Source organism: Mus pahari, chromosome 5 (assembly GCF_900095145.1).
Source record: "Mus pahari chromosome 5, PAHARI_EIJ_v1.1, whole genome shotgun sequence".
NCBI lineage: Eukaryota > Metazoa > Chordata > Mammalia > Rodentia > Muridae > Mus > Mus pahari.
This window is the reverse complement of record NC_034594.1, coordinates 134,277,254-134,292,671: the sequence shown is the minus strand read 5'-3', so window position 1 is coordinate 134,292,671 and position 15,418 is coordinate 134,277,254. Positions and strand designations below refer to the sequence as shown.

The following is a 15,418-nucleotide window of genomic DNA, read 5'->3' as shown; positions in this document are numbered from 1 at the left end:
AGAGGAAGCCCTACACCTCCCAGAGTCACCCCAACTCTGCCCACAGACACATCCAACTGCCCAGAGGAAGCCCTACACCTCCCAGAGTCACCCCATCCCTGGACAGAGATATTTCCACATTTCCCAGAGACATTCTATAATATCCAGAGACACTGCTCAGAGACATTCCATGCAGTTCAGAGATATCCCCACAGTTCCAAAGCCAATATCATGCTTGATCTGGCTACAACTTCATACTCACACTTCACACATATCTTTTTTGTATACTCCTATGTCAGCCTCTTAACTGGAGTCTATAGCTCTATGTCTCCAGACCTAGCATCAATATTCCTGCACATACAAATATAAAAGGAAGGGAAACTGCCTTGCAGATTGTACTAATATTCCACTCCTGTGTTCTTGTATCCACTTCAGCACCAGCATTGGAGGAAAAAAAACAATAGTTGCCATATAGCAGATTGACAATGACCTCATCATAATGGCATCCAGGAAAAACCCAGAATTCATGCTTTACCTCTAGGTGTCAAATATGCTACAGATGAAGAAAATAAGGAAGGGAGAGAGGAAGGAAGGGAGGAAAGAAGGAAAGAAGGAAGGACGAAGGAAGGGAGGGAGGGAGATAGGGAGGGAGGGAGGGAGGGAGGGAGGGAGGGAGGGAAGCAAGTGAACACAGGAACAACTGAGTACCTGGGTAGCAAACACAAGGAATTTGACAACTGATTCTGTCATATGTATATGTAGTGCTTGGAGACAGTTGATAAAACTACAGGAAGATGCATCTAATGCTGAGATGCATTCGAATCTCCTGGGAAAGTTATGAAAAATAAAAGTAGAGATGCACGACTTAGTCACAAAGCCCCTGGCTCTAAAGGTCTGAATCACCAGGCTCAGTGGCAAATGTCTTTAGTAGTAGCAGAGAGGCAAAGGCAGGTGTATCTCTGTGAGTTCCAGGTCAGCCTGCTATATGTGGCCATTTCCAAGCCAGTCAGGACCTACATAGTGAGTCCCTGTCCCAAGGAAAAAAATGAAAAGTGCGGGTGGAGCCAGAAGTATAGAAGAATCCGGGTTTCCCAGTTTGAAAATCATCACACTAACCTGTCAATGTCTGAAGATTTCTCAATAAACCCTATAGGGAAAAAACTGGTATTCAAGAAATGCTTGCTGTTCATTGAAAGCTAGTCAATAGTTGGATAGTGATATGATTACCATATTGTTTGGTAGTTTGGATAGAAGTAGTAGCAAGTTATTAGGTATTACTTGACAGATAATGTCAGGTCATAGCTGTTCTGAAAATAGCATCATTTTCCTTTTCTTTAAACCTGAGCAAAATTCCATTCTATACATGTACATACATACTGCGGTGAGGGGCTGGAGAGAAGACTCAGCAGTTAAGAGCACTGACTATTCTCCCAAAGGTCCTGAGTTCATTCCCAGCACCCACATGGTAGCTCACAACAATCTATTACTCCAGTTCCAGGGGAATCTGACAGCTTCACACAGACAAACATACATGCAAGCAAAACACCAATGAACATATAAATAAATAAATAAATAAATAAATAAATAAATAAATAAATAGTTCCAACAGAATCAGTTAACCTGAACCCTTATAGCTCTCAGAGACTGAACCATCAACCAAAGAATATACACGAGCTGGACTTAGGCCTCCCTGAGATGTGCAGCTTGGTCTTCATGTGAGTCCTGAACAACTGGAGTGGGAGCTGTTGCCTGCCTTGGGATATGGTCTTCTAGCTGGGCTGCCTTGTCTGGACTCAGTGGGAGAGGAAGTGCCTAGCCTCTCAAAGAATTGAAGTGCCAGGATCGATCGGGGGGGATACTAAGGAGAGGACCCCACTGGCTCAAATGAGAAGAGGAGGGAAGATGGGGGAAGGGTTGTGGGAGGGGGTGACCAGGAGTGGGCAGTGAATGGGATGTAAAATGAATAAGTAAATAAATAAATATATAAATAAATAATAAACTTTTAAATGCTTCAGTGAAACTCTTTGCTTGAATGTTAACTAAAACAAACTGATAAAAAGAATAAAAACACTTTAAAACTAAACAACGTTTCTATGAGACAGTCATTATACTCAGCTCACAAAGTGAACGCAAAGTCAGAACAGACACACTCCTTGGTTTTGGCAAACTTGTATTTCATTCATAAAAGTGGTCTCTCTACATGAAGCCTTTAGGAACTATCAACAAGCAGTGTGCTTCATAAAGTCCCAGACAATGAAAATAAAAACTGTCTCATGGTTTGGTAGCATAAGGAGAAAGTACCTGGGTCTAGGTTTTGAAAGAAGGAAGACACAGAACAGCAAAATGTCTATAACTCGCCAAAAGAAAGACCTCCAAATAAGGCCATTCTCTGTGTATTTAAGACAGAGGAGACAAAGAACTGGGAAATTCTAATAGTACCAAGCACTGAGGTAATCTTGTTGCAATCCATTACTCCCCTATCCCCCAACCCCACTTAAAATCACCATGCAACAATTATCTGTAGAAATTAGAAATAGAAAAATTAGAGGCAATGAGGTTTAGAACTTGTTAGGGAGTAAAAGGTACTAAGTTCAGAGGTACAGTAGTTACTCTTCTCTTGACTCCAGGATTCCGTAAAAATAAAAAGTTCATTAAAAACTTCTCCAGCTGTTCATACCAGGTCCCCCAAGGGGTGATGATGTTTTAAGAGATCATCTTTGGACAGTGTCAGCTTCTGTTTCTGACTCAGTAGAATGTGACATAATGCTGTTGACCTTATAGTCATCTGGCATTTGTCTGGAAGAGGGCTATCTGTACCAGGAGCAAACGTTACTCATCAAATATGAAACCAGGAAGTAGGCTCTGCAGTCATATATGGAGCTTGCTATTCTTCCCTCAATACCAGGGCACAGTTTGAAGATCTCGAGGGAGCATATGAATGAGCTGTTAGTCACTTGAGGAGATTGGGAAAACTCTGTGGCAGTGTCTCTTTAGTGCACCATGCCACCTCCACTGTGACAGAGTTGATGTCCCCAGCTTGAGCTTACCGCCGAGATCTGAGAAGTCATGAAAGCACCACCTAATAAATTCTTAGGCTGGGTCTCAAAGCAGAAAAGTGGGATTTTTCACACTTCCACACTACAGTGGACTGGGAGACTAGCTTTCTTTACTTAAGGATTCACTGTGTAGGTCACGGAAGCAGCCTATTGCACACGGTGGATTCTACTTCTGACAAAAAAAGCTCAGAACCTTCTTTAGGGAAAAGGTTGGTAATAGGAATGAGGCAAAAACTTGGCCAAGAAATTGTCAATATTCATAAGAATGTGTCCCTAGCTATATTCTCGTAGAGACAAAGGCAGTGGCTTTGAAAACCTTCATTAAAAAAAAAAGTTGATTGATTTTTGTGAATCAAAGAGAAGCTACATTAATTCTTTTCCAAAACATGTTCACCCTGAATACATGTGTTAGCACATTTTTCGTGTAACCTCTCTTTAACTCAGTTCTGCCTTCTTCCTCACTACACTGCCTGCTGATAATCTAATGGCCTTTCTTTTAACCATTTCCTGACTTCTTGTAAAGCTGCTTAGTGATGGTTGTATGTGGCTCCATAGAGAAACTCACCAATTTCTATCCCAGAGAGCATGGACTGTGGTTTCATTGTCTCTGGTTTCTAAGAGTGATCTCAGATTTTCAACTAAACAACAAAAACAGCCAGAGATATGCATTCCACCTGAACAATAAAATGCATGGAAAAGTATATGATTCACCTAACACACTAATTCTTTGAATATCTTCAAAGGCCAGATGTTCTTGTACTAGAATTTCCCACTGCAAGTTAGCTACAGAATTCCTTGAATAACACCGACAAAGGGATCTACTAAAATGTTTCTCCCTTCCTCCCCTCAGTGATTGAGAAGGTATCCACTAAAAATATTGTTGCACTGGTTTAGTGCCTAAGCAACTGGAAGAGTAAGTTGACAATATACCCACCATGTCACCATATTTCTGTCAGTTCTCAAACATAATGTCACTCAGTAATCAAATATTTGCTGACCAAGATGGCCAATTTCAACAGTCATGGGCAATGCACAATGACAATGTCAGCTTTTATATATCATGGTTGTTAAAATTGTTTTGGTCATTTTTGAGTGTAAGGAAAGCACTGAAAGTCCTACCATTGGTGTCTTCTACAGGAATTTACCCACTTCTAGTCTCATTTACTACATAAGAAGAAGGGATCACTTTTGACAATTTTGGAATTTTGCTTTCTTTTAAAAAACACAAAAATATTATAAGACTATATTCTCGTTTTAATCTCCGGTATGGGGGTATGTGCTTTAGATTGTCCACAGCAGATGATTATGATTTGCCTTGTGCTTTAGCAAGGACATGATTTTTCCAGTGGCCCATAGTTTCTGCAATTGTGTGATTTTTGAGAATTCTGGGGACTTTTCAGAGGATATAAAAATCTAGGGCCTTGAGTGGCAGGGTGGGTTGTTGGTTGGTTGTTGGTTGTATGGGTTGTTGGTTGGTTGTTGGTTGTTCTTTGTTGTTGTTGCTTGTGGTTTGTTAAGTAGTCATGTATAAAGAAGAAATGAGATATCCTGACATCAAAGATCAAACTTGTCCCAAGGAACTTGATGCCCCTAATCAGCAGCAGGTAGTCTAATGATAATGTCAACCCCTTTCTTTTCTCTTTTCTCTCTTCTCTTCTCTTCTCTTCTCTTCTCTTCTCTTCTCTTCTCTTTTCTTTTCTTTTTTCTTTCCTAACTAATGTTAGGGGATTGAAGGGGTGGAAGAAAGAACTCACAAAATAGCTAACACAGACTACAACTACTGCCTTAAAGGGCAACCTAGTAGAGTGGACTGAGCGTCAGACTAGCGGTAGCACTTCCTGGTTTCTTTACTGAGTCTAGAACAAGCAGTTTTCCCTTTCTGGACTTTTACTATCCTCATCTTGATGTCCAACTTCAATTAAAATCATGGCACTGCAGTGCCTACTGACAACTCCACTGCAGAAGTTCATCAAATCACATCACGGAATTCCAAAGAGTAATCCACAAGCATGATGTGACAAGAAGACCTTCTGGACCACAGATCTTTACACAGACCCCTCAGAAACAAGAAAAGCAGCAGCAGGCCTTTTTCTCCCCAGCAGGAGAGTTTCCTCTACTAATTGAGGAACACTCACAGTTGTGCCTGGTTCAGAAAAGCTCCTAGACTCATTTGCATGAGGCTGACCTCCCAGCACTTGCTCCAAGGGAAAATGAGATTGGTGAAGGATACAATCCTCAGATTACAGCACTGGGAAAATGCTGGTGGACAACGGATTTTCAACTAAAACTTTTCAGCCAATTAATAGAAGACAATGGTGTAAGGCAAGAGGAAAGGTTCCTCTGCACCTTTCAAAACCCAAAGACAGCAAAGCATGTGTGATTCCTTACTAAGCTCTGCCATGCTTGGCTACTGAGTGCTTGTCATATGCCATACTATTCTCCTTTAATTTCATTTTACCAGTTACAAGCACTATCAGAACAGGAGGGCCATATCTGTCTTGTTCACCATTTTTCCCTAAATGCCTGACAGAAAACCCATGCTCCATGAACACTAATTTAAAAAAAACAAAAAAATGAATAAATGGTTTCACTTGGGTTAAATAGCATGCTCTTCAAATGCATAAATCTGAGAATGTGTCCTTATTTGGAAATAGATCTGCAGAGAGTTTTCACAAATATGAATAGTCAAAATGACATCAACAGGATTAGGGTGGTACCAATATGACTGATACACTTCAAAGAAAAAGAAAGGCTCCACAGAGAGGAGAAGGTTGCCATGTGATAATGGGGGCAGAGACTGGTGTGAAACCAAAGAACATGAGGATTTTTAGGAACCACCCAAAATGAGAGGAATCAGGAAGGTTTCTTGCCTAAAGCATTCTGTGAGAGCATGACCTTTCCAGTATCTCTGGCCTTCAGAGCTGTGAGAATCAATTCCTGTTGTGTTAAGCCACCCAGATTGTGATAATTAGCTACAGATGGCAAACCACTGAACAGTAGAATGTACTTGCAGGTCGTGTAGAAACCCACAGCATAGCATCTCATTAACTACTTGAATTGATGTCTAATAAAACTGGAAAGACCTAAACAATTATATAGCCCAGTCTCCATGCCAGCAAGATTTTGCTGAAAGGACCCTGACATAGCTGTCTCGTGTGAGGCTATACCAGTGCCTGGCAAACACAGAAGTGGATACTCACAGTCAGCTATTGGATGGAACACAGGGGCCCCAATGGAGGAGCTAAAAAAAGTACCCAAGGAGCTGAAGGGGTCTGCAACCCTATAGGTGGAACAACAATATGGACTAACCAGTACCCCAGAGCTCATGTCTCTAGCTGCATATGTAGCAGAAGACGGCCTAGTCAGCCATCATTGGGAAGAAAGGCCCCTTGGTCTTGCAAACTTTATATGCCCCAGTACAGGGAGGGGAATGCCAGGGCCAAAGAGTGGGAGTGGGTACGGTGGGGGAGGGTATAGGGGACTTTCAGGACAGCATTTGAAATGTAAATGAAGAAAATATCTAATAAAAAAATTGAAAAAAAAAGAAAAAAAGGAGGAGAAAGAGTAGGACTGGAAAAACGGATGCAGAACAGCTTCTCTCTCTATCAGAACATGTCAGGCAGGCAATGGTGTGTTTTCTGAAAGGATCCTGTAAGGTATTATGTAATTGTTAAAGCTGCATTAACCATGTTATCTACTTTTGTGTAAGTAGCTGTAAGTCTTTCTTCTGTGACAGAGCATAAATCCTCCAATCTTTCTTCAAAGGCAACTAATGTCAGATAGAAAAATATAGTTTTAAAACAGTCAGGAGCATTCTTACACGTTCAGGGCTCTGAGATCATGGGCAAGTATAACCGAAAGAGGCGTGATTAGGGTTCTGACCTTCATTCCCAGCCATGATCTCTCAGTGCGAACCCTGACAAGCCACTTGCTTCAGATTTGCCGAGCGTTTAATAGCACAACCATGCCATTTCTACCCACCTCCAAGGACACAGTAAAGAAGAGAAGCCAGAAGTAGGGAAAAAACCAGGCCAAATTGAGGGACATTATCACAGGTGACATCACTCAACGCCTCCTCCCCATGTCCACTCTCTGATCCCAAGAGCTCTGATTTTCCCAGTCTTTATTATACCTCACACGGTAATATCTTCAGGGGTCTTAGAATCTGCAAGCATGAAGTAACTAACACACAAATAATTCTGAATACCTTTTTATTACTAAACCGTAAGACGTGTTTTGCAATTAGAGTCATGGATGGACTCTCTCCTCTCTGGGGCAACCAGGTCTTGGGGGCATGCACTTAGCATTACAATACAACAGACCAAACCTCAACAATAGGGAGACTAAGTAAAGTCATAGTCAATGAAGAGAGCGTGAAGGAGCTAAGACAATAGACTCAGAAATGATTATGATGCCTTGAGTCAACACCATGAACCAGGAGAATGGGCTTAGCCAGAAAGTCAGACTTTTCTACAGTGGACATGCTGTGTTGAAGTGCCCTTTACATCCACATAGAGATGCTTGTGAGAGGTTAAGAACATGCTCTTTGGTGTCAGAAATTGTTGGTCTTGAATTTGTGAGATTTCCTTGGGCAAGTTTACCTGTGGGTCTCAAGTTGTGTTTCTGATAGGGATTGTAGTAAAACCTACCTGACAGAGTTATTGGGAGGACAGAATTAAACAAGTTTCATAAGACAGCTAGTACGATGCCTAGAGTAGGTTGAGTACATACTACATGAGTGTTTCTTGTTCTTTCTTGTTTTACTAATTTACTAATGCAAATAATAACAGCATATGTGACTTTAAAATGGAAAGTATCTGGGTTTTTAAAAAGCGGCTTTAGATGTTCTAGCTGTATAAGCAGTGACACTGGAAGAAGACACAGAGAAGTTATGGATGCATTATTTCCCTCCCATGCTGACAATATTGATGTTTCTTTTTCATTTATAATAGTAACCTAAAATTTATAATATTAGGATCCTTGTCTGAGTACTTATCCTGGATTCCAGGCTCAGGTTGTTGCTATCTGCAGAGAAGCCTAGCCTTCAGTGTATATCACTTAAACTTACCAGAGCCATCAATTTCCCACCAACATAATGCTATACTTTGTAATGAAGACTTATGCTTATTAAACAATATGGAAATAATTAAAGTGGGAATCTCTATTTCTATATTTGTTGGTTCATGGAAAGACTTTAAAATGTTATCAAAGTCAAGTAAATATGTACAAATTAACCCACCTATGAGTCATTTCAGAATGAAGGCTCTCCTAAAAAGAAATCAGTGACTCAAGTTATCTATGTTTCCAATATTGTGTGTCAGAACCCATGTTTCTCATAGATATGATTTTCTGCTGTCTGACAGCCAAGTGTCTGGAGAATTGGAAGGTGTGACTAACGGTCAATAGAAATAGCCTGGTCTGTGTATTTTAATCCTGCAACTTTAATATTTTTAAAAATATTAACTTATTTGTTCATTTAAAGGGATGTGTCTGCCTGAGTTTTGTGTGCCACATGTGTGCATGTGCCTAAGAGGCCAGAGGAAGGTGTCAGATCCCTTGAAACCTGAATTACAGTGACTGAGAGCTGCTTGATATGGGTGGGAACCAAACGAGGTCCTCAGTATAGTGATAGACACTCTAATCCACTAACCCATCTCTCCAGCCCTGAATTTTAGATTTTTTTGATCCATTTTAACCAGACACTGAACCTAATAACACTTCATGACTTCATAAATTCTCTCCTTCTGTCTTCTTTTATTCTCTACTCCAGCCATAAACAACTCTTAATTAGAAACCTATGTTTAAAAAAAATAAAAACAGAACTATTTTTAGAGTGGATTATTTTAATTCCCAAATTTCCAATATCAAAATCAGGTCTATGAAGCAGTAGACCTTACATATTATGCCTGCTGAGTTAAGAGGTATAGTTGATTGTCAGCATTTATGCACACAAACACACACACACACACACACACACACACACACTACAAAGTAAAAGTGATGCCTTGGTGTGGTTATGAAAATATGTTCATGAATAGAAATAATAACTTTAGCATTTACAGAACTCAGTACTCTTATGTGTGAACCTCCCAAACAAGTTCCAACTTCAAAAGCCCAACATGCAGGGAATTTACTCGGGGTCATGAAGCTAATAGCCTGGGACCAGCTGGGCTTCTGGTTCGTGGTTCCCTTTGTTTTTATACTTCAATGCCTGGCCCCAAAGTCTAAGATGACTTTCTGTATTTCTATATAACAAAGTATTTTCACTCCTTTATTTGAAAAGTACCAAAACTAGCAAAGCATGGGATGATAGAGATTCCAATTTCACAGTAGTTCTTCTGTTTATCTCACCAGTGACTATGGTGAGAGAAGCGTGCTGTATGTTGTCATTGTGTTTTCATGTGTTAAATCATAACACTCCCCGTGGCTCCTCTGACTCCCATGATCACAAAGGGTTAATGCTCATTTTCCATGAACACAAAACCCATGAAGTGGGAAGAAAATGGCGTGGTTTTGTTTTTTTGTTTGTTTGTTTGTTTGTTTTTGACAGTGTAAGGCACAGAGGCAATTGTCACCAAAAGGAAAAGAATAATCAAGGCAGGGTTGCTAGCCCTTAGCAAGAATGGGTCTGCTCAGTGCTAATGGCTGGGGGCAACACTCAACGAAGATAAATAGGGAGACCGTATTGATAGATCAGATGTATATTTGTGTTTACATGTGTATTTGTATGTAATGTTTTTTTCAACGTAATTCCATCCACAGTATGTTATCCTATCGAAAAGACTCCAGTCAGAATATACATATACCTAAGTTGCTCTTTTAGAAAATACCATCACTGTGTGAAGATGATTAATATTGCCAAATAGTGCTCGTCCTCGTCTGTGTGACTGAGCACTTGGTTCCCGAGAAATTGGTTTCCATTTAGATCAAAAGAGGTTACTAAATGAATTCGGTTAAGGAGAAAGTGGGCAAGCTGCCTTAAGACATAAGAGGACGGTTTGTTTTACAGTGGTGCCCCCTAGTGCCAGGTGAAAGTAGGTTGATTTCTGTACTGCCCATCTTTAGATCCCATGCAAAAAGGAAAATGTGGAGAAGCATCCTTGTTGGTAATGGCTGCCTTTGGCATAGAATAGAATAAGTCAAGTTTCCCCAGAATAGTTCACAAGATCTTTTGCCATTCATTCCTGCCTAGATCTTCAGCTTCACCTCCTACACCCCGTTCTCTCTGAACACTCAATTTGAGCCATGTTGAATGATTTGCTATTCTGCCTACCCATCCCCATCCCTCCTGTCTGTAGAGGAAATTCCACTCTTAACTTTAACATCAGATGAATATAATATCTCTTCCCTCAGCCCCTTGACTCTCCACGCATATATTCAAACATCTTAGGCAACCCCTTCTCCCTCCCTTCCTCTTTCCACTGTCCCCTGAGAAGCTCCCCACACGTCTGTCATCTTTTTGCCTCATCTCAACTCTTTACCATTAATTCAAAGAGTTTTTTAAAAGAAATCTCCAGGGCAGTTTTTATTCTGAAGCTTCAAGCAATACCCTATACTAAAGAAGCACTCAGAATGGATGCAAGGTTGCTTTAACTGATAAGATCGAGTGCGGAAGTCAAAATTACCCAGTTAATTAAGTAGGTAGGTGATCATGAGCAATTTACCTACCATCTTTGGGCTTTTTGTTTTCTCATAAAATACTGTAGCTAATACAATACTGCAGCCTAGGGTCTCTGGAACATTTCATTAACGTCCACCATCAGAGCCTCAAAATCCTTCATGATGAATTAGTCCAAGTGTCCTTTTTTAAATCTCAAAGACTTGCTCAGAGAAAGCAAATTATACTCAAATTTGAAGTTATTTTATGTTTATGACTGAATAATTAATAAGAAAAAGACATGGTAGACCACATATAGACATTCAAGTTAATTTAAACTTTCTTTCTTTCTTTCTTTCTTTCTTTCTTTCTTTCTTTCTTTCTTTCTTTCTTTCTTTCTTTCTGTTTGTTTTTTGAGACATGGTTTCTCTGTGTAGCCCTGGCTGTCCTGGAACTCACTCTGTAGACAATGCTGGTCTTGAACTCAGAAATCCACCTGCCTCTGCCTCCTGAGTGCTGAGGCATATGCCACCCCTGCCTGGTCAAATTCCTTCCCAGTATTTAACAACAACAACAAAAGTTGGAGTTTTATAATACAAAACATCACCAAGAGACTGAATTCTAACTCTGGCTTCCCTTGACACAGACTACTTCTGCTAACTAACCAGAAACAAGAGACAAGAAGGTAGGGTTTGCTAAGGAAAAAGTCTTTAACTATACAAGGTCATGGTCAAGGTGACATAGAGCTTGGAAGACTCTAACAGCACCGGAACACAGAAATATAACTTACAGCTGGGGAGATAGCTCCCATGATAAAGTATTTGCGCAGAAAATAGGATACCCTAAAATGAGCTCTCAGGAACCTCTTTAAGATGCCAGACATAAGAGTGTGTGCTTGGGACCCTGGTCCTGACCCTGGGGGATCTCTGGGTCTCAGTCACCAGACAGTCTAGCCTAATTGGTGCACCCCAGACCAATGAGCGATGTCATCTTAAAGAGAGGGTGAGTCATTGCTGAGGATGACATTAGAGGTTGTTCTCAGGCCTCCACACACAATTGCACATACACATGCAGCCATATACACAAAAGCAAGTTCCTGCGCATAAACATATACACACCCACAAACACCACATTCAAAATAATAAAAAATAAAGAGCTTCTTCTCACTTCCTAGACCAGCTTCCCCTCTGCCTACTGCTTCCTAGTTAAAGCCCCAGGTAAGACTAGAAGCCTGGCACTTTACATGGTACCCCAGGGTAATGTCTGATGCTCGATGAGGCAGCAGCAGCAGCAGCAGCAGCAACAGGATTCCATTTTATAATTTGAATCAGTGATATTCTAGGTTGTTTGTGTCTTTCCTCCTTCTTCTTTTTTTAAGATTTATTTATTTTATGTATACGAGTGCACACTGTAGCTGTCTTTAGACACCCAAGATGAGGGCATAACATTACAGATGGTTGTGAGCCACCATGTGGTTTCTAGGAATTGAACTCAGGACCTCTGGAAGAGCAGTCAATGCTCCTAACCACTGAGCTATCACTCCAGCACCGTCTTTTCCTCATTCAACTCAAGGTACTTCATGAACTACAAGGAGTACAAATTAAGTGTTCAAAGTATACGCATGAAAATATGATTCTTCCAGGCCAGTCTTAAGAGCCAAGAAATCTGCACATACATATAGGCATAAAAATCTGCTAACGTACATTTCTGTTCCTTCAACCGCCCCCCCTCCGCCCCCAAACCTGTTCTTTGAGATGGCATGCTCATTAGCTGATGAGCCCTCAATGTCCATTTCCTACAACCCATCCCCTGTTACTGATGAGAAAACCAAGTCCCAAAGAAACACATGAACAGTAGAAGATGTAGGTACAGGCTGTCATTGGGCGGAAAGGGGGTTGGGACTGCAAAAAACAAAAGCTGTCTCCCGTATGTCAATAAAATCTAACTTAGGCACTATTGTTGCTAAGTAAACTTCAAGGAAAATTTGACTACCTGGTAGAGTTTAGAAGCTGGATCTTTGGAATCTTGAATGTAGGAAATCAAGGCTAAAAAAGTAAAGCTAAGAAATAAGGGGAAAGGAAAAAATGTGATTCCTTTCAAAATACCTTTTTCCTACAACAGAAAAACCTAGCTGGGTATAGGCCTTATAAGCATCGCAGTTCATTTCCCCGGACACCTCACTTTAACATATGTCTCCCAGGACAGGTCTCCTTATACCAACCTCACCTGGTCCACCCTGCAACCATAATGCCAAACATTAATGTTTTAAAGGTTACCAGTTCCATTGTCAAAGAGATTATCTTCCTCCTTCTCGTCTTTTCCCTTTCCATTCAATTTGACCAAGTTCCGGGGAAAAATACATACTATCTATCTATCGCTCCCCCTTAATACGTGAGATTAAATATACTGGTCCACTGCACTGCCCAGGTCTGAGAACAGTGTAATACTTTGAGTTTAGACAAGCTCCCAAACCTTCTCCATCAAGAGCAACCAGGTTGCTTATTTCGTGAGGAATCAGTTTCAATGTCCAATTTAGATCTCCTGCTTTTGATTCCATTTCGAGCCAAGACCACAGGAAACAAGTTCCCCCCCACCCCCAGACTGCTCTTCCCTCAATGACCTGCGTGGCTTTGGCTTTACTTCCCACTTCTGCCGCAGTTTCTGGGTGACTTGAAGAAAGGACCCGAATTCTTACTATGCCTGGGGGGAGACTGTCCACGGAGGTCCCAGACGCCAGCGGTTCACCCCCGTGTTTCACTTTTTGCTCTCTCCTGCCCCTGCCTGATACCCCTGTGTGCCTTGTTACCCTAGACTGGGGTCCTGCGTTCTTCTAATCCCACCGAGTGAGGAAACACACGGCCCTGTGGTTGTTTGAAAACTCTCAAGACTCGCAGACCTATTCAAGGCTCGTGGCTGGTCTATTTTTGGTTACTCTGTTTGCTTTCTTTAAAAAGCCTGGTTCCGGTCTGTGTCTTAGGCATCCTACCGTGAACAAATTACTCTACCCTAGCACCTTCTCCCCCAAAGTGCCTACAGAATTTTTATCCACCGTCCTACACAGAGAGCTATGTGGAGTGGAGAGAAGAGGACCGGGATGCTGCTGCTCTAATTGGCCAAGAAGGCTTGAGCACCGCACCAGTTTGCCGGCCCAAGGGACAAGCACAGTACAAGGTTCAGCCCTCGTGAACACATATGCTCCTGACAGCTTCTAGTTATCAAAACCGCACTTCCTGTACAGAGAGAGACAAGCCCAGGCCTTTGCCCGGACTGCTCATCGTATCCTGGTTTAATTTGATGAAGCTGTGTCTCTGATGTGGCCATTAAAAAGAAGTTCCATTCTGTCTGTCATCCACCAGGGAATGATTTCCTGACATAAAACAACCACTAGGGAAACAAGAATTATGAGGCCAGATCCAACATGGAATTCTGGGGAGACCTGTGGTGAACACTTAACGTACGAGCAAACAAAACTATGAGATTAAGTGATTGATGTAAATGTCTGAGCCAACAAATGTGCACACACATTGCTGCAGGTCAGTGATAGGAAAGGACTTAATCCTGAAACCTGCAGAATTGTTTTAAGAACCGATCCCCTTGAATATCTGCAGACTCATGAACGCGGTGGGAAGTAAAACGGTCCGTTATTTGTCTTTCTTTTATACTGATTCCTCGATCAGACACATTGCTACCAGGATGGATAGAGAAATATCAGTAGCCCAAAGCTTCAGGGTGACAGCTCATTAAGATACACCAGGGTTTTTGCCTTGCAAAAGAAACAAACAAACAAAAACCACTAGAAGCAGGGCCCCTCTGCCCTTCACTCCACCCTAGCACTGCTACTGTTAAAATAGGAAGGAAAGGAGATACCAAAGGATATTTGACCACACTTTACAATCTCTTGGTGGCAGGGGCTGAACAATTTTACCATTAGATCCTTTACAGGTGACTGCAGCTGTTGCAGTTGGCGCTCAGCCAGAGCTGGAGGAAAAGCAGCGCCCACTAGTGCATCTTACCGGAGAGGAAGAGAGTTGCAGGCAGACATAGATGAGGCACAGAAGCATCCCTGCTCCCTTGATCCCAGAGACCACCAGCCTTAGCGTCTTCTTCCACTTGAATCTTGGCCTTGATCCGTTTTCTGGATTCTCATCCAGGGGTTGAACCCCTTCCCCTTCCATCTCTGCAATCGGGGTGCAGAGAAGATACAGCTGTGGCGAAGGGGAACCTGGGGAAGACTGCTCTTCACCACAAAGGAGACGATAAGGGCAAAGTCAAGCCTTCGGGTCAGAAGATAAAGGTCCCAGAACTAGAGACAAAAGGCAATTGAAGGAGCAGAGCAGACGCTCTCCGTTTTAACTCTGCAGATTTTGCAGGCGGGGGAACTTCTATGTGACTAATCTGAATTTCCCCTTTACTTTCTTTCTTTTTTTTTTCCCTCCGGGCTAACAGGGAGTTGTTTTTGTGGCATTCCAGTTATGAATTGAGTGACTTCGAAATGACAGTCACAAACGTGTACTCTGAAGTTTTTTTATTGCACCGGTAAAGATAGATAAAGATCATCTTTTTCTTTCTTTCTTTCTTTTTGTAAAGCAGCTTACTTACCAATCCCTCAAGACGTCTTAAACCATAGAAGAGATTTGAGGAACATGCTTGCCAGACATCCCTGCTTCTATTGTGCTATTAATCTCCTGGCCCATTTTACAGCTTCAGAATAAAATGCATGCAGGTTATCCTTGAGATGAAAAGGACAAAGAGGAAAATAGAAAGGTGGTTATGCATATAGACATAA

The 15,418-nt window shown here is 41.5% G+C and overlaps 1 protein-coding gene across 1 annotated transcript in view; it reads right to left on the bottom strand.

The window, feature by feature from the left end:
- The window catches only part of Tnfsf4 (TNF superfamily member 4), a 21,637-nt gene extending 6,684 nt beyond the window's left edge, over positions 1-14,953 (bottom strand). Inside the window, exon 1 of the mRNA XM_021199336.1 lies at positions 14,646-14,953. Within this exon, the coding sequence (XP_021054995.1) occupies positions 14,646-14,807 (162 nt within the window). The 5' untranslated portion in view covers positions 14,808-14,953. The remainder of the gene's footprint in view (positions 1-14,645) is intronic.
- Between the last annotated feature and the right edge of the window lie 465 nt (positions 14,954-15,418).